The 24540-nt window shown below is 46.9% G+C and overlaps 6 protein-coding genes across 6 annotated transcripts; 2 read left to right on the top strand and 4 right to left on the bottom strand.

Annotated features, from left to right (window-relative positions):
• The first annotated feature begins 344 nt into the window (after positions 1-344).
• Positions 345-4139, top strand: LOC111598228 (cilia- and flagella-associated protein 58). Its single transcript, XM_023313388.2, has 4 exons — positions 345-972; positions 1025-1642; positions 2396-2712; positions 2769-4139. The coding sequence occupies exons 1-4, from the start codon at positions 470-472 to the stop codon at positions 4058-4060; spliced, it is 2730 nt and encodes a 909-aa protein (XP_023169156.2). The 5' UTR covers positions 345-469; the 3' UTR covers positions 4061-4139.
• Positions 4069-7092, bottom strand: LOC111597768 (cilia- and flagella-associated protein 58). Its single transcript, XM_030224757.1, has 7 exons — positions 6985-7092; positions 6704-6923; positions 6357-6649; positions 5856-6304; positions 5485-5801; positions 4470-5431; positions 4069-4360 (listed from the first exon to the last, which is right to left on the bottom strand). Exons 1-7 carry the CDS (start codon positions 7075-7077, stop codon positions 4085-4087), a joined length of 2610 nt encoding a protein of 869 aa, XP_030080617.1. The 5' UTR covers positions 7078-7092; the 3' UTR covers positions 4069-4084.
• Positions 7093-7229: 137 nt separating this feature from the next.
• Positions 7230-9065, bottom strand: LOC111597761 (palmitoyltransferase ZDHHC16). Its single transcript, XM_023312616.2, has 6 exons — positions 8931-9065; positions 8719-8866; positions 8220-8529; positions 7955-8166; positions 7571-7896; positions 7230-7511 (listed from the first exon to the last, which is right to left on the bottom strand). The coding sequence occupies exons 1-6, from the start codon at positions 8972-8974 to the stop codon at positions 7406-7408; spliced, it is 1146 nt and encodes a 381-aa protein (XP_023168384.2). The 5' UTR covers positions 8975-9065; the 3' UTR covers positions 7230-7405.
• Positions 9066-9171: 106 nt separating this feature from the next.
• Positions 9172-10499, bottom strand: LOC111597760 (putative gustatory receptor 97a). Its single transcript, XM_023312614.2, has 2 exons — positions 9468-10499; positions 9172-9405 (listed from the first exon to the last, which is right to left on the bottom strand). The coding sequence occupies exons 1-2, from the start codon at positions 10497-10499 to the stop codon at positions 9172-9174; spliced, it is 1266 nt and encodes a 421-aa protein (XP_023168382.2).
• Positions 10500-11349: 850 nt separating this feature from the next.
• On the bottom strand, positions 11350-12692 carry LOC111597765 (26S proteasome regulatory subunit 10B). The gene has a single exon (XM_023312622.2). The coding sequence runs from the start codon at positions 12549-12551 to the stop codon at positions 11364-11366; it is 1188 nt and encodes a 395-aa protein (XP_023168390.1). The 5' UTR covers positions 12552-12692; the 3' UTR covers positions 11350-11363.
• An 840-nt stretch (positions 12693-13532) lies between these two features.
• On the top strand, positions 13533-23914 carry LOC111597762 (probable Rho GTPase-activating protein CG5521). The gene is made up of 6 exons (XM_023312617.2): positions 13533-13955; positions 15641-15751; positions 17624-17795; positions 17861-23029; positions 23090-23286; positions 23349-23914. The coding sequence occupies exons 1-6, from the start codon at positions 13850-13852 to the stop codon at positions 23615-23617; spliced, it is 6024 nt and encodes a 2007-aa protein (XP_023168385.2). The 5' UTR covers positions 13533-13849; the 3' UTR covers positions 23618-23914.
• Positions 23915-24540: the final 626 nt, after the last annotated feature.

Raw genomic sequence — 24540 nt, 5'->3', positions numbered from 1 at the left:
TCGGCATTCATTTGAGGTTGAGCATAGATAAGTGTCTTGTGGGAGGCATTTCTCTTGTAAAGAAAATTAATTTTAAATTTATTTTATATTTTTTAATTCTTTTAAACAATATTATACTCATTCACAAAGTAAAAGGGGCATAATTCAATATTTTTCTTATTTTTTTATTTCTAAAAAAATATTAAGACTCCTCCACAGTCTTAAAACTGTAATAGTATTTTTTTTTTAATTTTATTTTTAACTTTTTGTATTTAATTTAATTGTTTATATCTTCACTAACAGAAAAGTCAAAGTATAAAAATTAGTTCTATAATTTCTAGAGACTAGATTCAGTTTACATTTTTATTCTGTTCGATTTGACTTGTTCTTAAGCGAATTAATTTTTTTTTTTTTCGTGCTTTTGTGTTATTTAACGGGTCTTTGCTGTTGCGTTAGTTATACGTTCTTTCATATTGCGTAGGCGGCGATAATGTTGAATCAAAAGCTTTTGAAAAGGAAGGTCCTCCATGAAGAAGTATCGGACGTATGGAAAGAAATTGAGGGCAATAGCAGGTTCAACGACAGCATCGAGGCGGCACAATTGGATCTGATTGTTGATCTGGACGAAGAGTTCTTTAACGTATCCTATGACCTGGTGCAGCAGCTGGTGCCGCTGAACAGCTTCGTGGCCGGCAAGATGAAGCTATTCGTCGACATTGTGGGTCGGCTGCATGAGCACTACGTCAAGAAAGTGAAAGTAGTTCAGGATTTGGAGGATACAGTAAATGCCGCAAATGAAAGACTGAAATTGGCCCTCGAAGTATCTGCGGAATCGTCGTTTGTGATGAAGGAGCTGCGTGTAGCACTGGAAGAGGCTTGGCGTACTACGGATGCTTCGGAATATCGAGAGTCTCTGTTGACCGAACATAACATTGATTATGAATCTAAATACGGTCAATCTCCCACCCAGAGCTACAGCAACTTGAGTCAGCCGTAAGTAGCGCCAGCTTCAGCCAACATATAACGCTTACCCTCTCCCACTCAGTAAGGAACGTCAAATGCGGGCCCTTGTCTATCGGGAACGTGATCGCCTGGCCGGAGAGCTAAAGGAGCATCAGAAGCGACTCGAACAAAATCGTTACTATTCGGCTGCTGTGGAAGCCGTCAATGAAAAGAATTTGGCCAAGCTTAGAGAACAACATGTGCAACTGAAGCAGATTGAAAACCAAAAATACAACGTGGAGCGCGAGAATCGTATAACATTCGAGCAACTGCGGGAAAAGATCATTAATCAGCGAAAGAAACTGGAGTTGCTTACCAGCAGGAACAAGGAGTTAAATGCATTTGAGACAAAATACAAGGAGACTCTAGCGGTCGCCAGTGGTCTGAAGAACGTCATCGAGAACCTCGTCAACGAGAATTACAATTTGCAAAAAGTCAATCTGCACATCGCAGATGAGTCTCAAGCCAGGCTTGCAACAGTGACAGCTTTAAGGACCGCCAACAAATCGCTGACGGTCGAAAATAATGAATTTCGTCAAGAGATTCGTCAACTGAAATGCGAAAGAAAAACCAAAGATCTTCTCTTCAATCAGCTCAATCGACGATTCCTTCAGCTGTCCCAAAAGAATGCCAACTTAATTTCGAATAAAGCGTTGCTCACGTGAGTTTCACTATTGAAGTTCTCTATCAATCAGTCAATCGTTGTCATAGACAGTTTAGTGGTCATTCACTTGGTTGATAGGTAAATCAAGCGTCGAGTAGACAGTCTCATAGTAAGGAACCCAGTCCAGCAGCTCTTTTAGTAGACTAACAATTTCATAGCTTTACTTCGTCTAAGCAGTCTATCAACAAGATAATCAATCAATCTGTTTGACACTCCATCAATCAGTCAGTCTATCCGTCCTACATACAGTGAATCAGTCAAGCAGTGTGTCACTTCGACATGCAATAAATCAATCAGCTAATCAATCAATCAGTTATGAGACAATCAATCAAACATCTTATCATTCTGTACATCTTACTGACATTCATCATGTGAGTCAGGCTGATTGACTTAATTCTGTTTGACTTACTGAGAGAGAATCTGCCACATTCAAGCAATCAATCAATTAGTAAGTCGTGTCAGTCAATCAGCTTGTAAGCAATCAATCAATCAATCAATCAACCAGTTAGTTATTATATACGGCTTACTCACAGTTAAGCAGTCATCATCAATCAATAATGAATTGGCTTGCAAAGCAACCAATCAATCAGTCAATCAGTTAGTCAATTAGTCTTTTAGTTCGTCCGTCAACTAATCTTGCAGACAGCTATTCGGTCATTCAATCAATCAGTTAGTCTATCAGTCATTAGCTAGGAATTCAGCTAGTCAATCAATCAAACTTCTCCATCTTCCATGTATAACCGTTCACAGCAATGAGGTGACAGGACTCGAGAAGAGTCTGTTGGGAGCGAATGCGAAACTGAACGAAATGACGCTCGGGAAGGAGGCAGCCGAGCGGTTGCAAATAAAATTGAACACGGATCTGAAGCACCAGGCGGACATGAATGCTACGCTGCAGCACGATCTGTCGATCCAGCGTTACCGCACGCAGGACGCGCGACTCATGCTCGATCGGGCCAACAAGGGGCTAGATGAAAAGGAAATTCTGATACACAAAATCAACAAGGAGAAGCACGAAATTGAACAGGAGAGCGGCGAGCTGAGCCGGACGATCGAGGCACTAGAGGGTAAGTGGACAAACTGGACAGACATACACAGCAGCTGCTCACACACGTATTTCTAGCGAAAGTGGCTCAGAAGGCGGAGAAAATAGAGGATCTAAGCCAGCAGCTGGAGGCCAAGCATCAGATCTATATTAAGGCTCGAAAGCAAATGGAAGTGGCGCACAGCGAGAAGATGATGTTGCAGAAGAGCATGGATCTGTGCGGACGTGAACGCCAGAAACTGCAAAGTCTCAATGCGAAGCTCATCTTTCAGATCAATCAGTTCGGCCAGCAGGTGGCCAACAACGAGAAGGACATGAACCTCCAGAAGAAGCACATCGATCAGCTGGACACTCGGCTGAGGCACAAGCAGAACGAGATTCATGGCAAGGAGCGACAGGTGGAGCAGATGCATGCCGCGCTGGCCGAGCAGAAGGTGCTCAACGAGCAGATGCACTGCACCATCGATCAGGACGCCAAGCGGTTCAAGCAGATGGCCATCACGCTGGAGGAGAACAGCAAGGAGAAAATGGTGGTGGGCCAGCAGCTGGTCCGGCGCAACTGCGAGCTGAGCATCGTGCGGGAGAAGCTGGCCATGATTCAGTTGGCCATGACCCGCGGCACCACCCAGTACAATCAGCGGGTCGAGGATATACGTTTGCTCAAAACCGAAATCAACAACCTGCGCATGTCCAACACCTGCATGCAGCGCTCGGTCAGCAAAACGGCCAACATGCGCCACGAGGTTGTGCGGATCGAGCGTCAGCTCGTTCGTGAGCGCTTGAACCTGACCGCGATCACGGAGGAGCTGAAGTATCCGTGCCGCATACATCGCTGGCGTCTGCTAATCGGCCGAGATCCGTCCAAATACCAGCTGATACGCAAGATCCAGGTGCTGCTCAAGCACAACATCAAGCTGAGCGTCGAGCGCTTGAATATGGAGCACAAGGTGGAGGACATGCAGAAGCTATGCGACTCGTTCCGCAAGCAGGTCGAGCGTATGCCCGATCCCAGCATCGCGCAGCGGCTATGGAAGCAACAGCGGATCAATCAGCGACAGGGCCGCAAGCTGCGCGCCATGAAAGCGGAGCTGGCCATCAACGAGATTGACATGCACTCGCGGGATATGATCATCAACGAGTACAACAAGGTCATCAGAAAGGAGTGCTGCCAGCAGCCGAACAATGTGGTCGACACACTGCTTGGCGTCATAGCCATTGGCCGGGGGACGCAGGAAGTTGACGAGCACTTCCAAATGTCCTCCAGCAGTGATTGGAAAGTGCTGGAGGACACAGCAAGAGTTGTTGCTGCTCAGGAGCTGAGCAATAAGCTCATGTGCCACAAGGAAAACTCAGCTGATGCTACTGCTTAATGCGCATTTATTCAATGGACTCCTCTAGAGCAGCTGGCTGATCACCTTGAAGCCGGCGCCCAGGGTGCGCGGCAGCTGGGCGGGCGCCGAGTAGCAATGCGCCTGCATCTGCTCCAGCAGTTGTCGCTCCTCGAGCAGCTTCTGCTTGCGCCGCTTCTCCTCCAGCAGCTGTGCCCTCGTCTGCGCCAGGCTGCCGCGCAGCTCCACCAGCTGCTGGGCATTGCAGCGCTCGCCCGCCTCCCTGGCACTCAGCTCGGCCATCAGCACCTTCAGCTTGCGATCCTTGGCCGAGAGGCTGGCCTGAAAAGAGCAGACGAGAAATATGAAAAGATTCGTAAACTTTTATCTTCAAAGATTAAATTATATTTTTTTTAATACGAGCGCGTTGATGGCATTAGGGGGAGCTCACCTTGACTGTGTTGAGCTGCGCTTGGACGCGGTGGCTGGGCAGCTTAAGCATGAACTCCTTGAGCGCCGTGTAGAGCTGCTGAGCCTCATTCAGGGCCCGCTCCTGCTCCAGGGCGGCGACATTCTGGCTGAGCAGCTGCTTGCGCAGGATGTGAATGCGTTCGAGCAGGTCCATTTTCTCGGGGTCCTTGCCGCGCAGCAGGCGCCAGCGGTGCACGTTCATGGGCGTCATCATTTCGTCCTGCAGGGCGCGTGCCTTGATGCGTTCCTGGTTCAGCAGGCGCTGCATTTGGAGCAGCTCCTGGCGCAGATCGGCGGCACTTTCACGATCGGCGCGCAGCACGTTGCGTTCGGTGCGCAGATTCTTGATCTCAACGCCCATCAGCCGCATGTCGTCCTGGCACTGGTTGCACTGTCGCTCCGTCTGATCGTAGGCGGTCTGCAGGTTCTCTAGATTGTGCTGGAGTCGGGCGTACTCCTCGTTGCGCTTCGTTAGCGCCGCACTAATGGAGTTCTTCTCGTTCATCAGATTGTCCACATCCTTGCGCAGGCGAGCAAAACGCTGCTCGTCCTCCTGCAGCGACTTGGCATGCCGGTCGATCTCCTTGCGCTTGTCCAGCAGCTCCGCCTTGGTGTGCTGCTGACCCAGCTGGGCGTGGCGCACATCGTTGCGCAGCAGCCGGCGCTCCTTCTCCATGCGATCGATTTGCAGCTGCAGCTTGCCCAGCTCCCCATCCCGATAGCTGATCTTGCCCTTGAGCGTCTCGATCTGCGCCTGCAGATTACCCAGTTGATCCCGCAGCTTCTGGCGCTCCTCGTCGGCGGCTTGCAGCGAGCGCTGCAGGCCCTGCCGCTCGCTGGTGAGCAGATCGTGCTGCTGCTGGAACTTCAAGCACTTGGCCTCCAGATCGCTAATCGTGCGCTTCAGCTCGATCTCGTAGTTCTCCTTCAGGTGGATCTCATCTGCAAATAGTAGATCCTAAGCCAAAGGCACTGCTTGGAACCAGGTCACTTACTCTGCAGCAGATCGATCTTGTCGATGCCATGCTGAATCTCGTCCAGCTTCTTGGCCTTGTCCTTCTTTTGCTTCTTCAGCTCCTCCTGCAGCTTTTTCAGCTTGAGGTCGGTGCTGCTGACGATGTCCTTGAGCGCGCGCACCTCGTGCTGCGACTCCTGGTAGAGCGCGCTCTGCTGCTCGACGCACTGATGCTCGCTGTGCAGATCCCGCTTCAGCACATCTCGCTCCTTGGTCAGGTTTTCGCTGTTCTTCTCGAAATGATGCACCACACGGCGCATGGACTCCAGCTCCTTATCCTGAGTGCCCATCTGGGTTCTGCAAGGCATTTCAATTAAACTCTGAAGGGGAAGGGGAAGGCATAAGACTCACTTGAGCCGCAGGTTCTCCTGCTCCACCTCCTGCTTGGACATCTCCAGGCCTCCATATTTGCGTGCAATAGCCTCCTGCGACTTGGCCAACTTGGCATTCTCCTTTCGCAGCTTGATGAGCTCATCCTCGCGCGTCTTCAACAGATTGATGCGATGATTTAGCGCGCGTTTGTTTTTGTCCCGCTCCTGCACCGTGTACTCCAGATCGACGGTAATCTTGGCCAGCTTGTTGCAGGTGCTGTTGTGCAGCGTGTTGAGGTGCTCCATGTTGGTCTTCAGCGAGAGTATTTGCAGATTCTGGCGCACCTTGACCTTGGTCAGATGCTCGTTGTTCGCCTTGATGTGTGCTATTTGCTCCAAGTACTTTGTCTCCTCGCTTTTCATGGTGGCCAGATCCTTGGACAGCGCATCGCTCTTGCGCTTCAAGTTGCACGCATCGCTGGAGGTTTCCTTTAAGGAAAACCAGTGAGCAACTGTTGGTTTCATTGTTCATTGCACTTACATCCAGCAGCTTGAGCAGCTCCTTGTTCCTGCCCTCCAGCGTCTGAATGGTCTCCTCCACCTCGGCTGCATAGGCGCGCTGCAGCTGCAGACGTTTGTTCAGCTCTTTGATCTCGTCGTTGAGTCGCTCGCACTCCTTGTTGTCATCGCGCCTGCTGCTCCTGGAGCGTCCCTTTTCATTGAGATGTTCGATCATTTTCTCGGCCGCATCCAGTTTCTGGCGCAGACTCAACACCTCATCCTGTGCCGACTGCTCGCGTATCTGCGAGGCATCCTTCTGCTTCCAGGCACCCTCTAGGCGGACAATTCGAAAATCATACAGAATCTTCTACCTGTGCTCTCACTCACCTATAACTCCACGCAGCTGCTCAATGGTGGCCAAGTCCAATTTGCTTTGCTGCGCCGCATTTTCCAGCTGCTGCTCGAGGTCGGCTATTTGCTCGCGCAGCTCCTGGGTGCGGCCCTCCTCCAAGCGCAGATCACTTTTGTAGCGCGTGCCGCAGATGACTAGACGCTGCACGTTGTCCGCATTGTTTGGCGTATCCTTCTGACGCAGCGCCTTGGTTGCCTACGAGTTGTTTAATGAATTGATTAATGGAATCAAGGATTATGCTAAGGCGCGGACTTACTTCGGGTATCTTCTCGCACAGCTCCCTGTAGAAGTCATCGTCAAAATCATCCGGCACTAGCGGCTCATCCTCTGATCCAGAAGCTTTGGACATCTTGCCTATGCTTTGGCTCCTCTTCAACTGAGCTGTTCGTATCGACTAAACCGGAAGCCGCAACTTTGGCGTCCTGGCAACAAGTTGCCATACCGGCACAAGACGCCCTAGCAACGTGGCCAATCAACAGGTATGGACGATGTTACAATATTTATTGAGTTCTTGCGTACATATATATATTTCTACATCTCTATGGAAACGCGGACTGCACTACATAGTTAATGCTTAGCTTATGGAATTGCCAGACTTAAACCTAAATTAAAATTATATTTTCTCTAATTTGACATCACAAAAGCTTCGAATCCTGCGCTCAAGCGCAGGCCACGGACTATGGCCACTCGTCCTCGAAGGGTGCATCGTGCACAGTGTGAAAACTAAGACCATCGCCCTCCGGTTTGTGCCACGAGGGCAGCAGCACGGTGCGCCAAAATGATCTAAAATATAGAATGAGTAGTTAGAGCAGGCAAGGTGTGCAAAATCTCATTTGTTTTACCTGCCACGCACAAGGCCCAGAAACAGTTTCCAATTCTTTTTGGGGCCAAAGTTATAGGGATTTATATAGACTCGATTTTGTTTCTGAAAACGCTTGCGTTCAGCCTCGTTAATGTGCGCCTCGATGCTTGTCTCGCCGCGCGTGATTAGCTTCGCATGCCAGATGCACAGGCTTCCCAAGGCAAGGACCACTGCCACATTGATCACAGCCATAAACCATAAGACACGTCGTCGTGTGGGCGTGGCATCGGGCGACTCTGCCATGGGCGTGGGCAAATGATGCACAGCTGCCGGCATCAAAATGTCATCGTATTCATGCGGATGCTTCTGTTAGGTGGATACACATATATCATAAATATTCTATATAATCCATGTCGAATCTTACAACAGCTATAACATGTCCACTCTGATTGAATTTCACTGGATGACCCTCGAGAGGTTCCAGCTCTGTCCAGTGCTCGCTGTGATCCAGCCAAAGATACTTGTAGCCAATCTCCACGCCAGCCACAATAAGGAAGAGGCAGCCGAGTGTGGTGTAGACCATGTAGAGGAAGAAGTAGCGATGATTGGCAAAGCCAACGCAGTTATTAAGCCAGGCTGAAACGGAATATTTGTTATTCGATGTTAGCTCAAATGATGTCTATACGCACGACAATGATGATCCATTTTTAAGATGCAGCGATTGCAAATGGAACAGTGATGCGTGCGTGGAGGCTTTGGGGAGATGCATTTGCTGCACATGCTCACAGCCTCGACATGGGCAACACCTTCAGCTGGATGACCAGCTGGGGTCATCACACCCATCACATAATGAAAAATGATGTTCAGCAGCAGCCAATTGCCTACTATGAGCAGCAGTACGGTTACTGCTTGGCTCTTGGCCCACCAAAAGGGGAAGCCAATCCAATAGGCAATGGACACTATGGCAGTGGTTAAAATGGCAGTGCCTACAACGAAGAACTGAAGGGTAAAGGATTAGCTTTGCTATACACAATACTGACACCATATCGATATATTACTGTAATTAGTGAATATATACAAATCAGAAGTTACTACTTCAAAGTGTTACATATTCCATGATAAAAGGTGTATACCCGCTACCAGTGTATATCCTGTAACCAGCGCAATATAGGCCAGCCAAATACTTACTGGGCCTAAGCAGTTTGTATAGTTATCTACAATCCAGAAAATAGGCGTCAAGCAAACGTCTGTAGCATAGCTGGAATTCATATGAGCATTAAACGTAAGCGAATGCCAGCAATGCTTCATATAGCTCCAGCGTAGTCGCGATTTCGAGCTGCCGGCAAAACAGCAAATTATTAAAAAGACAAAATCAATCAAATATCCTGCTCTATACTTACACTAGATTCTGAGTAAAAGTTGTACGCCATGTAATACGCGCCATTCTTTAACTTTTAATTTAGATGGTTACTTTAATAATTATATAAAATTAAATAAAATGCGAAACTTAGTACATTTTAATGGTTTATTTACAATCATATGTTCGTTGTACACATAAAGTGTTGAGTTATCGAAAATCCGCCACGGCAGAAAGTAAGTGTTATCGATAGACCAATACGATATAAATAACGTTTTTTCTACTTATTTAAGCGAAAATCTTTGCGTCAGATCGTTTTGTATGAGAAACAATAGAAATCCAGCGACGGTTGAGAATATCATATTGATCAGCGATCCATCCAGCTCTAGCAGACCCATTGGTTCCAATTTGTATTTAATTGTCTTTACTTCCAGCCACAATGCATCAACAACTTGATTGAAGCGAACATCTGAGTGCTGCAAGTTAATGCGCTGCAGCAAGTTACCCGTTTCATTGGCCTGATAAAGAGAAAACTTTGTTTATGGTATATATAATATATAAAGAAGACACTAATACTAACCTCATCTATCACCTGCTGACAGACTCGCGCCAGCAAATAAATATCCGCCATGGGAATAACGAGAAATACGAAATGCGCCAAGGCTTGATATATATCGTATGATATATCCAGCATTAGATAATCGGCAACGGCCTGATATTGCGTGTAGATGCCCAGTGTAGTGCTAGTCAGACAGATGGCCATATATGTGACCAGCGAGAAGGCAGTCAGGTCCAAGTACTCCATAGAGTAGGCAGTGGAAAGAGCGTATTTGCTCGTCAGCTCATCCAGTCGATCGGCCAGGTCACAGAAGCGTTGCATGCGATAGTAGGGCTTGTGCAGCAGCAGCTCCAATGGAGTCTGCAGTCTGTTCACCTCCAGCAGAATCTCACGGAGACGCTTATTGATCTCGATGAGCACACATCTGGTCACCACGATGCCGCCAAAGAAGCAATTGTTCAGCTGATTGCCCAAATAGATGGGCAGCATTATGTGACTCGATCTTATCCAGCTAAGCTCCGGATGCGTGTACTTCTGGTATATGATCAGCGTCAGCTGCATCACCAGCGGGCAGCCAAACATTTTGACGCCAGCCAAAACTGTCGAACGCGCCATAACACCCAGCGTGAGACGGAAGTACTCCATGGTCTTAAACAAATCCAAACTATTCTGAAAGCGTAAGATGTCCGGAACCATGGCCCATTGCGTCACATAGTTGAAGACAGCCGCGCACGCAAACATGTAGCTATAAATCTGGATGGGATCGCGCAAATTGATTTGCTTCTCAGTGTACGCCTGCCAAACGTGATGTCCGTAGTAGGCGCCAAACAACGTGGCCACAGTCAAGCCATAACCGGCCAGAGGCAAGCAAAACACGAACTTTTTACGCTTGAATTGAAAGCGACATGGAAATATGCCGTAAACAATATTTTGTGCTATCAAAATAACCACAGAGATGAGCACCACCTGGCTGCCCGTCAAAGAGTTGACCCATCGTCTGGATATTCGCCAGAGCACACAGATCCTACGTATTGCCGTCTTCAGTCGCCGCATGTTACTGAGTCCAAAAGCGAGCCGCCCGCCAATGAGGGCGGCTTCCTTATCGCTCAGCTCCAAATCATAAAAGCACTTAACAAATTAAGGCTAAATTTGTATTTAAATCGTATCAAATGAACGTTGGCTATTAGTCGTTTAAGGCAGCTAACACTAAGGTTTTAATGTAACTGTATTCTCATCTAAGTTCCACTCACGGGTGGATTTATGTGAATTTGAATAACAGCTAACAGCTAACTTTATTTATTTGTGTATCAATTGAGTTAGTTTATGATGAAAATTGAATTCTTGACCATCATTCAAGCACTTTTTCACTCATTTTTTAGTGAATTTTTCCTAATTTAGTGAGAATTAGAATTGAAACTAAGTTAGCTTCTTATTCATTCTTCCTTCCACCCATTTTCCACAAATGTAAGTGTATTTTACTTTAGTAAAAAATTTATTTTGGCTTCTTTCTTTAAGTTAAAACTTGCCTATAATATATAATATAATACTTTCATTGTATTTAATTGTTAAGCCCAAAGTGTATGTTCCATAAAATGTATTACCCTTTCACACATTTTCCACGCTTGACAGTGAACTCTATTCACATATAACTTATAAAAATCTAATTTCCATAGTTTAGATAAACCAAACTCAAGCTTAGCTTTTCTATATCCTAAACCTATTTATATCTACATAAACATGCATTTCATCAACTACTCGACTCCATCGTAAATCGACTCAGAAATATCTATATAAATTATCTCAAACAAATGCCAATTCACATACCATCGTTTCAAAATCGAAATCGACTGAAGTTTATAAATAAATAAATTATATTTGACATTTGACATTTATAATTATAAATGTAATTTGATGATTTTAAAGCGGCTTGTACTCCAGCTTGGTCTCCAGCTTTTTGTTGTCCGCCGTTTTGCGCACGGCCTTCATGAAGTCCTCGTGGATGACGTATTCGCGATCCTCGCGTAGAGCAAACAAGCCCGCCTCGGTGCAGATGTTGCGCAGATCGGCGCCATTGAACATGTCCGAGAGTTTGACCACGGCCTCGTAGTCGATCTCGCCCTGCTTGCTTAGCGGTGCTGCATGGATCTTCAGTATATCCAGGCGAGCTATCTCATTGGGCAGCGGGATTTCCAGCTTGCGATCCAAGCGTCCAGGGCGCAGCAGAGCCGGATCCAAAGTATCCGGACGATTGGTGGCCATTATAATTTTGACCTGACCCAGTGCATCAAAGCCGTCCATTTGATTCAGTAGCTCCATCAGAGTGCGCTGTATTTCACGATCAGCGGAGGTGCCCTCCGAGAAGCGCCGCCCGCCAATGGCATCAATCTCGTCCATGAATATGATGCACGGCTGATGGTCGCGTGCATAGGAAAACATTTCACGTATCAGTCGAGCGCTCTCCCCTATATACTTGTCCACGATGGCCGAGGAGACGACCTTTAAAAAGTTTGCATCCAGCTGGGAGGCAATGGCGCGTGCCAGCAGCGTTTTGCCGGTGCCAGGTGGACCATAGAGTAGGCATCCCTTGGGCGGATTGATGCCAACGCGTATGAAGAGCTCTGGATTCATGAGTGGCAGCTCGATGACCTCTCGCAGCTCACGGATCTGGTCACCCAGGCCGCCAATTGCAGAGTAGTCAACATTGCCAGGATCCTCATGCGTCATGTTGTACACCTGGGGATCGACTTCACGCGGCAGATACCGCATAATGGTGAGCGTAGTCATATCGAGAGCGACACGGGTGCCGGGCTTCAGCTTCAACTTGTTCAGCTGACGACGACATCCGACCACATAGCGTGGTCCATTGGCGGACTTCACAATAAAGTTGTCTGGCGTCAGCTGTTTGAGCACCTCGCCCAACATTTGGCCTACGCTTTGGAGTGCCTTCAGATCATCCTCAGACTTTTGGAACTCCAATTGCAGCTCCTTGTGCTTGTCACGCAGGGATTTCAAACGTGATTCGATTTCGCGATGTTCCAGGAGCTTGGTGCGATAGCTGGTTAACGCAGTGAGGCGCTCATTTGCATCACTTGCCGTAGCTGACATGTTTATAATTTCGATTGGAGTTAAATTTGAATCGTTCACCGGACTTGAAACTGCAAATCACGTTTAACGATTTTGACGTTTGAAATATAAGGGAAAGCAATGAGCTCAGCACAACTTTGAAAATGGCAGCTTAATCGAGGTTGCCCAACCGCTTGGGAAAGAAAAGCTCGTGTCTTATACTGGACAGAAGTTGTGGAAGTAAAAGTCAGCAGAGAATTGTAAGATGAAATTGAGTCCTACATTTTCAGTCAGTTTTCCTTTTAATTTACTTACATATTTTCGTCTGAATAATTATGGCAACATTTTTATTGCTTAAAATTTTATTTGAATTATATTGTCAGTTGAGAGAGTTTCCGATAGTTTTACAGAAGTATAAGATACAAGAGATCATATCGGTAATAATTTAAAACATCGATATGTTAAATCATCGGAATTTAACATAATAACACTGAAAACGATAGTATTCTCAGCTTCTGTTTTACTTAATATTGCTTACTTTAATGATTTAATGACTCAAAGCTCAAATGTTTTATGCAAAGGTGTTTGTGAAAATACTCGAGCAACTCTTTTAATATTCCACTAAATATGAAGCCATGGCATGTTGAATTAAAAAGAAAACATACTGGTTAAATATCGGTGTATGTTAATAACAGCTAATCACATGTTAATAGACTGTCTCTGTAAAAAAGCTGTTAAATAACATTCCACCTGGTTGATTGGCCGAATTTTTTTAGTCCACAAAAAAACGCGTCGCAGATGAATTTTAATTTCGTAAAAACATATTAAACCTGCCCTCCTGTGTTCGTGCTGCAGCACAAAGTATGTAATAATGTGCAGTGAAACGATATATTTAATAAAAATGATTGAATTCAACTGCAATTCAACTGTGCAATTGGCTGCTGGGAGAGCGAATGTGTAGACATGAAATAAAAGCAAAAAATTTACAACGAACTGCGAAAAGCAGCAGCAGTAGCAGTAGCAGAAGCAGAAGCACGAGCAGCAGCAGCGCAGCCACAAGCAACGTCAACGGATGATTGCTTGGTCGGTCGGTTGGTTGGTCGATGCTAATAGTTTCTCCGGGGGCTCTCTTTCTCCCATCTGGCGCTCCGCTGGACAAAGTGCGAAAAGAAAGTATATACACTCATATACACGCATATAAATATATATATATATATTTATATGCATATGAATGTGCCAGTGTGTCGGTGTGTTTATGTTGTTCAGCAACGAAATCAAACGAATTAGCTTAAGAATGTTTGTGTGCAAATATTAATTATAAGAAACGCAAAAGTGCAAAAATGTTTACCAAGAAATCGCATGCCGATGTTAAAAAGTCGACGGCCAAGTTGCAGGATTGCAAAAAGGATTCCGCCTCCCGCCTACGCCACCTGCGCACAATATTAGGTAATGTAGTTTAATGTCAAATTAACGCCTCTCTATAAATTATTTAATAAATTGTAAGCGAACGCCAAGGAAAACGAGTTGTATATTGGTATATACAAATGTATGTGTACGTATGTTTGCATTTATTGTTTCTTTTGGCTGGACAGGTGGGCGTTTGGCCATGGTCGTTGATATTTAAGTGTGGTAAATATTTAACGACAAATGTAGATTATTATTTAAATAGCAGCGGCCCACAGTGCTTAACGCTATTTCCTGTTGGAATCACAATGGAAGACATACAAGCACACATATACACTCTTCCAGTATTTTGTTGTTTTGTTCTAACACTGATGTAAACAAAATACTCACACACACACATAACATAAACATGCCTACGTACTTGTACTAAAGAAAACACTTATACTCCGTACTTGTTCTATGACTTCTTATATTCACATTTTAATTACTCTTATCTTAATGTCAGCATAACGTAACAAATGGCAATCATAATTATGTATGCAAAACGGAAATAGTTACACACACACTTGTTTATATATAGAAAGACACTTATACTACTACTGCTACTACTACTACTACTACGACTATTACTACTTTTACTTCTACTTCTACTCACACTGTAATGTTAAAAATCATGGCTCAATATCAACGTCGTTTCAATGCATGCAAAACAGAAACATACACACACACGAATACCATATATGTATACACGCTTGCATACATATTCATAACTCACAATGTGTGAAAAACGTCAAATGATAAACGCGCCACACACAATTATTATGGCGCTTACCAACTGGCTGCAACTGTTGACTGAGTGGCAACTTTGTTGCTTTAATTTCAATACTAGCCAAAAAAGAAAAAAAAAGCATGGCTGCAATATATATGTTACATATGTACACACACTCTCACAAATACATCGCAGGCATATGTATGTAGCTGTGTAACTTTCTTTTTGTGTCATTGAACGCAGATATTTTGAAAAACCACCCAACAGGTGCTTGCCCACCCGCTCGACTCCATTGTTATTGTTGCTCTTGCTTGGCAAATTACACGCAGTCTGTGCCACACTCACATACACCAACACGTAGCTAGTTCTTTTTTCCCAATTGTTTGTAAGTTTATCAACAACTAGCGTTTCATATTTGGCCTTCTATGAAACCAGTTTTAAAGGTTTCTTGGCCTACTCTTTCCGCTCAACGTTTAGCTTTCTTCTGTTTTGCAGCGTTTCGCTGATGACAGCTATGCCGGCGGCTGTCTCTTCTCTCTCTCTCTCTGTCTCTCTCTCGCTGTACCCCTCGCTTTTTCCCCCTTAAACACTCTGAGACTGATTCATCAAATGTTTTTCAACGCATTTTTTGAACCCGCTTCTGCGGTTTTTGCTCATTTGTCATGTTTGATTTTTCTTTTCTCGAGTCTGCAGCAGAACTTAATTATGGAAGTCGACTGGTCATATACGATACACACATATATATATATATATATATATAAATCTATCGTTATCGGCACACTTGCATATGCGGGCGCTTTGTTTTCAGGTGCCAATCAGTGTGGACAATGTTGCGTCACCTGTTGCCCATGCAGGAAGCATTCTGTGCTTATCACCTGAGTGGGAATTGGGTTACTTGGATTATATTATATTATACCATATGCTAACATTGTATATAAATGCCTTCTCTCTTTTGCAGATAATGTGGATTATGAGGAGTCAAAGTCGCTGTTCGAGACAAATTATAGCCATGTCTATTTCATACTCTACGATACCTTTATTCAGGCCGAGGCCAATCTTAAACAAAAAGGTAATTAACTATAGTGAAACTAAACAAAAAAAGTTTTCTGGTTTTTTAATCTACCCTGTACCCAATGTAATTAGCAAGATCTGAAGTGTATAAAAGATTTGCAAATATGTATAGCCTGATAAAGTTAGGGATCCGATTTCTTTCTGTATCGATATATCAGTTCATATCGATAAATTGCGATATTCCGACGACTTTCTTTTAAGCTAATATCAAAGGTCGTAAACATATTAAACGTGTAAATTTATTCAAGTAATATTTTATATGTGTGTACGGGGTATCAGCTAGTCGAGCACATCCGACTAGAGCACTTTTATTTATTTGCATATTCATTTCTTTTGGTCCGTTCTAATTTGTTAATCTTCTTTCTACCAATTAGAAAAGCCAACCGCGTTTAAATTAATGGTTGCTTCTTGTTTGTGTCTTTTATCTACAAACACACACACACACGCACCCACATAGATATACACACTCAGATAAATATATAAATTTGTTTATACCTTTTAGTCCCAAAAACAAAACGAAAAATTATAATGCATAACATAAATTTGATATAAAATTCTTTACATTCAATTCGTTTTAAATTTTTTTTGCCCTCTCTTTTGTATACCTTAACCGGCAGAACTTCCGTTTCACATTGGTAAGTTTGCGGCGTGGTCTCTTATTGACTTGATTCAGTAATTAATCACATTGCGACATTGCTTTGATCTTAAGTCTATCTATCTATCTACCACATTGTTTACTATATTTTCTGTACATTTCTCTAATTCCTTTCCTCTTCGTTTTTACCGCGTTAACAGAGCTCATTAAGGTGCCATATATTTCGCTAGCGTAACAGAGCCTGTTTCATTCCAGCATTCCTTGGGGCATATGCATTATGTAGATAATCTATAAATGGGCAATGAAAATGATGTGCCATTTATTTTTGATTTAACACTTTGTTCAATTCCAGCATTCCATTAGGTGTATGAATAAGTCACTATAAATATGCCATTTTACTTTACATGCGTCGAAACAACTAGAATTAGAAATGACATTTTATTTATTTATATTATACAGTCGTGTACATTCCAACATTCCATAAATCTTGTGCCATTCCACTTTTCCTAATACTAATTTTTTGACTAAGCGTATCCCGAATGTAAATGAATTTTGTTTTATTTTTTTTTTATAATATGCAAATGTGTTCCACTTCATCATTTTTTTATTACTTTTTGCAATATTAGAAACTAATTTATTTTATAAATAATGAAATCTATGCAAAAAATGTAAGCATCTGTTCCATTTTCAATAGTTCCATGTAAATTATGACGGATATTTCAGCATTCATTATGGCGACTATAATTTTGTTTAATTTATGAAGAAATCGATGTCGAAAATGTAAAAGTCTGTTCCATTTTCATTCGTTCCATATACATTGAGATGGATATTTCAGCGCTCATTATGACGTATTATAGTTTTCTTTAATTAATGTAGTCCTTGCAGAAAATTTAGTAATCTGTTCCATTTTCATTCGTTTCATTTAATTTATGAAGGATATTTCAGTGTTTATTTATGGCGTATTATAATTTTGTTTAATTAATGAAGAAACACTTGCTGAAAATGTATAAATCTGTTCCATTTTCATTTGTTTCAGGCATATAAATATTTTAAGCTTTGTAAGCCTTATTGAAATGTATCTGAATTAGAAAAGATTCATTATAGCACTTACAACTTACTCGCTTTGTCTCTCTCGCACTCTCGCTCTCTTGCATTTTGTGCTCGTCCTTGACCTTGTGGCATGTGCTTGTTTAGGATTCTCTGATGGATTGCTTCTACAGATATTCTTGCCAAGATTAACTCTTTAATTGAATAATTTCGTTTATCTCAATGCAGTGCACAAGGCGCATCGCGAGGAACTGGATGGCTCGCTATGGCTGTTGGAGAAGATACTGTGCCTGCTGCCGGAGCTGTTGGCTCGACGCTGGCAATGCCACTCGCTCAGCAGAATCATGGCGAAGCTGCTCCATTTGGGCAACTCGCCCAAGCTGCGTCGCGAGGGTGTGAAGTAAGTATTCAAGATGAAATGCTTAAGGGACTTTATATGCTTATAAGATACCCTCCAACTTTCAGATACTTTCTGCTCTGGTACCAGACATTGGGCGACAATGCGCCTGGCTATGTGCACGCCATGTATGCGGACCTTATACCCGGCCTCATTGTGCCGCAGAAGGGCATGGTGGGCCCCGATACGGAGTTCAGTGCCTCGGATTTTCTCTCGCATCCCAATATGAAAGCAGATGGAGGCATGGCCTCCGTTTTCCATGATAATACGTTCTCGCATCCCGTGCAGAGCTCCGAGGTTGTGGCCTTGCTGCCGCCTTCGTCCAGCGAGAAGTCCGCACCGCCAGATCCACGCGACGGTCTAGAAGTCCTGCTCAATAGCATGGTGCAAACAGCTGCGTGTCTGCGCTGGCGCGACAATCGTACGCAGAAAGATCATAAAGCGTTTGCATTTCTGCTGCAACGCTTCAAGGAGGTGTTTCTGCCCGTGTTCTCGCCCAGCTTTGATGCGACCACCTCGATTTATAATCCACGTCTGGAGATGCCCGTCATGCGTTCAATACACAAGAAGGAGGAGGTCATGGCCTCCTGTGTGGTGGTGCTTATCAATTGGGTTTCACGCTTTACGCACGAGCGCCTGCTCAGCCATCGCTTGGACTGCGCCCTGCACATTGAAGGTGTGGATCATGCCCGGCTTCTGGGCTATCAGCAGGGCCTTATTGTGCGCGATGTGTTCTATGTGAGCCGCGAGAACATCAACTTTGTGCACGAGGTCTATCGCCAGGCGTTTCTGCTTAACTTCACATCAAAGGCGCAAATCGAGGCTATACGAACGGCCATTGCTGTCTATCGGGATTGGATGACGGGCACAACGCCGCCACCGTTCCTGCTGGAGCCAAATGATGAACAGGGCGCACCGTCAACGGCTCCAACAAGCCTCAGCAATGCAGGCGGCACGCCACGTAGCCAGCGCCTACGAACACCTTCCTATGTGGGCGCCATGCAGGGCAACAAGGAGCAGCAGCAGGTATTGCGCGCGGGCATGCAGAATGTCCTGCAAGTGTTTGTCACCAACGCGGCGAACGTGTTCCTTGTGAACACTGCGAACCTGAATATATGCTTTCCCACACGCTCACGTGACTATCGATCGACGCCGCTGCAGGAGCAGACCGAAATATGCAAGAAGGTGCTGAATGTCTATCGGACCATGGTGATGAACACACGCATGGAGTCGCGCACATGGGAACAGATGCTGCTGGTTTTGCTGCAGGTAACGTCCGTAGTGCTGCATCAGAATCCGCCGCCCAGTGGCTCGAAGAGCGCCAGCTTGGGCGGCATACTCGGCTCAGCCATATTTCAAACGCTGATCGTCACCTGGATACGGGCACACACCAATGTGCCAGTGAATGTGATGCTCTGGGAGAAGTTTCTCACCGTGCTTCAATCGCTGACGCATCGCGAGGAGCTCATTGTCGAATGGAGCAAAACGATACAGACGCTGACACGCGTCTTCTCGCGCTATACCTACGGCATTAATCTGTTGGACTTGCCACTGGATCGTGTGGCCGAGAGTCGGGGCAAGAGGCGGCGCATTGGCAGCGTCTGGCAGGGCTCGGGCAGCGCCGCCGGCGCACGAGCCCATGTGGCCACCAGCGTACAACGCGAACGCGAAAGCATCGCCGAGTCCAACAGCAGTCGTTCCGACGAGAACTCGCAGGCGGGCAGCAACAACCAAGCGCCGTTGCTGCAGCCCGCCAATCGCACGCATCAGCACTCGCAATCCCATGGCGGCACCGGTCACGGAGTACGCCCAGTACCACTGACGCCCATGCTCAGTCGCAGTTACAGCGAGGGCAGCCTGGCCTCGGCGGCGCGCAATTCACGTATACGCCGCCGACGCCCTGTGCCGCAGAAGACGGATGCCACGGCTGCCATACGCTCGGGATTGGAGGCGTCGAGCAGTGGGCAGGATATGCGTCGGGCCATGTCGCTGGATTCGTTGGCGCCCATACGCAAGAGTCGGCGACGTCGCGGCTCACAGCAGGCCGTCGACGATGTTGATGGCTATCAGGATGCGGTTGAGGTGGAGGACACTGAGAGTGGCGCGGGCTCCCGCAGTCCATCGCCGACGGCCAGCAGCGGCATCGAGGGCGGCTCCATCAAGGATGCCCAGCTGCACATCGATGTGCTGGCCGCGGACTCCGGCAGTCTGGAAGATGGCAATTCGGGCAGCTTTGGCGCCGGCAACTACGGCTCGGAGCGTCGCTCGATTATGCTCGGTGGCACAGCCACTGGCTGGCTGCCCGACTCTACGTCTATCATGTGGAAGCGCATGCTGGGCGCCCTGGGCGATGTGAATCGCATTCCCAAAGCGGAGCTGCATGCGCAGGTCTTCAAGCACCTGCTGGAGATGACCCAGAACCTAATCAAAATCAAGCAGAATCAAGGCATCTCAACGGATAACCAAAGTACGCCGCCACCGCCGCCCTTGGTGCCGCCCATTGGTGTTGTGGCACCTTGGTGCTACGGCGCCTTGACCCTGGATCGTTCCTTCAAAAGCGGCAAACTCTGGGCGCTGCAGTTGCTCTGCGCCTTGGCGTTGCAAGGCGCCATTGGCATGCAGCAGCTGGCGCTCTTTTATCATGCACTGCATCAGCTGTTGACGGGCGAGGATCGGGATCTGATCTATGCGATTATGAAGCACTTGGAGGGACCGCGTTTGCTCAGTCTTCTGTTGCCCGGACACACGCTCCTACTGCTGGATCTGGTGCATGCCAGCGCCATATTGTTGACCTCGCTGGAAGTGACGCCCAGCACGCCTCGCGCTGAGGTGGCTGCTCTGCTGGGCTCGCTGTTGGCGTATCCCGCCACACTGTTGCCGCGACCCGTGCTGCAGCCGACGGCGCAGCAGTTTGAGCTGATGGAATGCCCCGATCTGCAGGATCACATACTCAACATAATGCTCCGCTGTGCGCGCCGCGAGCCCTCGGCGAAGGCGCGTTGCATTGCGCTCTGCCAGCTGGGCCAGTGGCTGCTGCTGCGTCTCTCGCAGCCCACACGCAATGCGCAGCAGCGCGGCCAGTTCCAGCAATCGGTGCCGCATCCCAAGGACGTGCTGCCTAAGGATACGAGCGCACAAAGCTTTCATCCGCGCATACGTGAGGTGCTGCAGGTGCTCCTCCAGGCGCTACAATTCAAACATCACACCATCGCAGTCATCGCTGTGGATGCGCTGAAGCTGTGCGCGGAGCGTGGCCGTCAGCTGGCAGCCATTGAGCGTGTGCCGCACCTGATTATAACGGCACTGTGCCGGGCTCTAGATATACAGAACGTGTCGAAGCCCAAGGATGCCGACAAGGTGGTGCTGACATCGCTGATGCTCTGCCTCGGCGAGTTCTGCATGGCTATACCAGCTGCTCTCATGCTGGCGCCCTACAATGATCAGGGCGACACACTGGTGCTGCAAGTGCTCAGGGTCTTGCTTCAGGTGGCATCGGGTGCGCCGCGCCACGAACGCGTCAAACTGACCTCGGATGAGGATTTCGACATGCACATTGCCAGCGATGATCTGCAGGGTGACGGTCGCCTGCCGGAGGCCACCTATCAAACATCGGAGACCATACAGGCCTGCATCTCGGCGATTCGATTGTGCGCTCGCGCCGTTGCCATGCATCTGGTCACGCATCTGGGCCATTTTCCCATGGGCATCGGCGCCTCACGGCTGAGCTCTATGGTCGAGGAGCAGGATGATATTTATGGCGTGAACAGCGCCGGTCAGTCGGGCAGTCAGCTGGAGCGTCGCGACTCTATGGAACTCCCGTCGGTTGTTAACGCACAGAACCTGCAGCTCTTCATGCTCAACACGGGCCTCGTGGCCAGTTTCATAGAGCTGCCCACGCTGAAGCTGCCAGGTGGCGGCATTACAGCCGGTCTGGTAACTGCCGAAAAGCAGGTGCGGGTGCTGATGCGCGATCTAAATGGCAAAGCTTGCTGGGATGCCTCCATACTGTACTCGGAGCCGCGCAAAGGCGATGCGATACCAACACCAGCGCATGCACAGTACAGCTCGGAGCGCTACGATGGCCCGTCGACGTTGGCCAAGGCGTGCCAGTCCATGGACTCGTTACACGTTCAACAGCAGCCGCAGCTGCCGCGACACACGCTGCGACATCGACCACCTGGAGTGCTGCCGCTAGCCAAGGATGTGGCGCCAGACCTGGATCAGCTGGACGATATGCTGGCCTACATAGGCCACACCAGTCCAGAGTGCGTGCCGCCCACCATTTCCGAGTTGAATGCGCCCAGCCTGAGTCCGTTGAGCAGTGCCCAGGAGGCGCAGGCAATATCCGTCATACTCAATCAGCGTGTGCTGGAGCAGGAGTTTGTGGCTCACTCGGCCCAGCAGCCGCTCACGGCTGCCGGTTTGCGGCATGCGGGCTCCAGTTCATCGCTGCCGCAGGCGGATCAACGGTCGCTGCAGAGCGCATCCGCATCATTTGACTCGTTTACCGGGGCTGGCAGTTTGCCAGGTCGTGCGGAGACACCATTTCAATACTGTCGCCTGCTGTTTGCCCATCTGGGTCTGGCCGGCTGGGAGCGACGCTCGCGTACACATCTGCTGCAGCGTAGCGAGAAGCTGTTGCGTGAGCTACGCAACGTGGACTTGCAGAAGTGCCGCGAGACGCACAAAATGGCTGTCATCTATGTGGCCGCTGGGCAGGAGGACAAGACGAGCATCTTGCGTAATACAAACGGCAGCAGCATGTACGAGATGTTTGTCTCGGCGCTTGGGTGGGAGATAGAGCTGGAGACGCATAATGGCTTTTTGGGCGGCTTGCCGCGTCAGGGCTGTGGCGCCACGGCGCCCTATTATGCCACGCCCTTCTTGGAGGTTGTCTACCATGTGGCAACGCGCATGCCCTCGGACTCGTCGGAGGCAATGCTGCTGAAGACACGTCATCTGGGCAACGATGAGGTGCACATTGTCTGGAGCGAACATCATCGCGACTACAGACGCGACATACTGCCCACAGAGTTCTGCGATGTGCTTATCGTTGTGTATCCGCTGCGCAATGGTCTGTTTCGTGTGACGGTCAATCGTAAGCCGGAGGTGCCATGGTTTGGGCCGCTTGCCAATGAGAGCGTTGTCAGTGGCGCCTGCCTGGCCACGCTCATACGCGCCACGGCCATCAACGCGAGTCGCACCAAGCGCGCCGCCCTGCCGCTCTACCAGCAATTGTGAGTAGAACCTCGAATTGACTTTAGAATAGCCTTCAATGACCAATGCTCTTTCGCTAGCTATGAGGAGCGTAATCGTTCGCTGGAAAGCGTCTCGTCACGGTACAAGGAAAGCACCACATTCGAGGACTTTGCCAGCCGCATTTACAATCCCATGCCGGTGTCCATACTAAGCACATTGCGTGAATCGAATGCGAGCAGTTCGGCCGCACCTCTAGCCGCCGCGTTGATTGATCATAATCGCGCCTCCGTCAAAGGTATTTCCGAGTGCCATTCAAGTTTTGAATCTGTTTATTGATTACAAATGATTTGCTTGCAGGATGGGTACAAGCGTCCATTGATGCGGGCCCAGCGCTGGGCATAGCGCCCTCTGTCTCAGCTGGCTCCACGGCAGCCATGGAGGCCAATTCCAATAGCAGCATTAGCTCAGCATCGCCTCGCGGTCCACGAAAACTAGGCGCGCCCTTTAAGAGCGTGACCAAGAAACATTCGCTGCAACATATTGCCGTGGGCGGTAGTTCCGGTGGCAGTGCGGCTGGCGATACACCACCAGAGAGTCCCACACTGCCGCTGCGACGCATCAAATAGACTACAATACGCACTGGCTAACGTTGCAACAACAACAGGAACTGCAACAACAACAACTAATATATAATAACATCCCCTAACTTAACTCATTCCCCGCTACAAAACAAATCCAGAGCCAGGCGGCTACTCGAATAGCCAACAACCACGCGGAGTTCTATTGAAACAAGAAAAGTATTGCAACAAAAAAACATACACACAACCACACACGTTTCCTGTTATGTTATATGATTTCTTATATTTCTTATTGATATTGTAATTTATTTCATTCATCTCGTTGCTAACTTAGTCTAACTAATCACCGTATTTAACTATTTATTTCCAATTTTCAAATGCTAAACTAAATACATTGGAATCATAATTTGTAAGTTTGTTCGATTTAAAAACAATTCCATGTTACTTACGTCCACTAAAATCTAATTAAAAATATTTTATGATTTTATTTAATATATTTACATATATTTTGAGCTTTACCCCCATGAGAGCATAGTTTATATACGATTCATAATTAACTTGAATTATTAATTCATCAGGCTTTGTTTGTTGTAATTTTGTTTAACATTCACTAATACATAAACAAATTCTTTATACGCAAAGCAGTTCTATTTACATATAATGTCAAGATTTGAATGTTTGATCTATAGTTAAGTGTTAAGCACAAAGCAACAAAATCAAAATTTATTTATACATTTTACAATTCGAGAATCCAAACACCATATATAAAGCAAGCTCTGCGCCCATTAAGCAAACCACATTTACTCGTAGTATTATATGTAGTCGAAATCTATGTATAGACAATCTAGTTAAGTAATCTAAAACTAGCGAGTCGATCTATCGACTCCAAATTGTTCAAACAATCGGGTTTTAATAATATAAACTATATAAATATATATATATATATATATATATACATATATATGTATATC

The sequence above is a fragment of the Drosophila hydei genome, unplaced genomic scaffold, assembly GCF_003285905.1.
Source record: "Drosophila hydei strain 15085-1641.00,03,60 unplaced genomic scaffold, DhydRS2 tig00008119-arrow-pilon, whole genome shotgun sequence".
In the NCBI taxonomy this organism is placed as follows: Eukaryota; Metazoa; Arthropoda; class Insecta; order Diptera; family Drosophilidae; genus Drosophila; species Drosophila hydei.
This window is presented reverse-complemented; position numbering and strand designations above follow the sequence as displayed.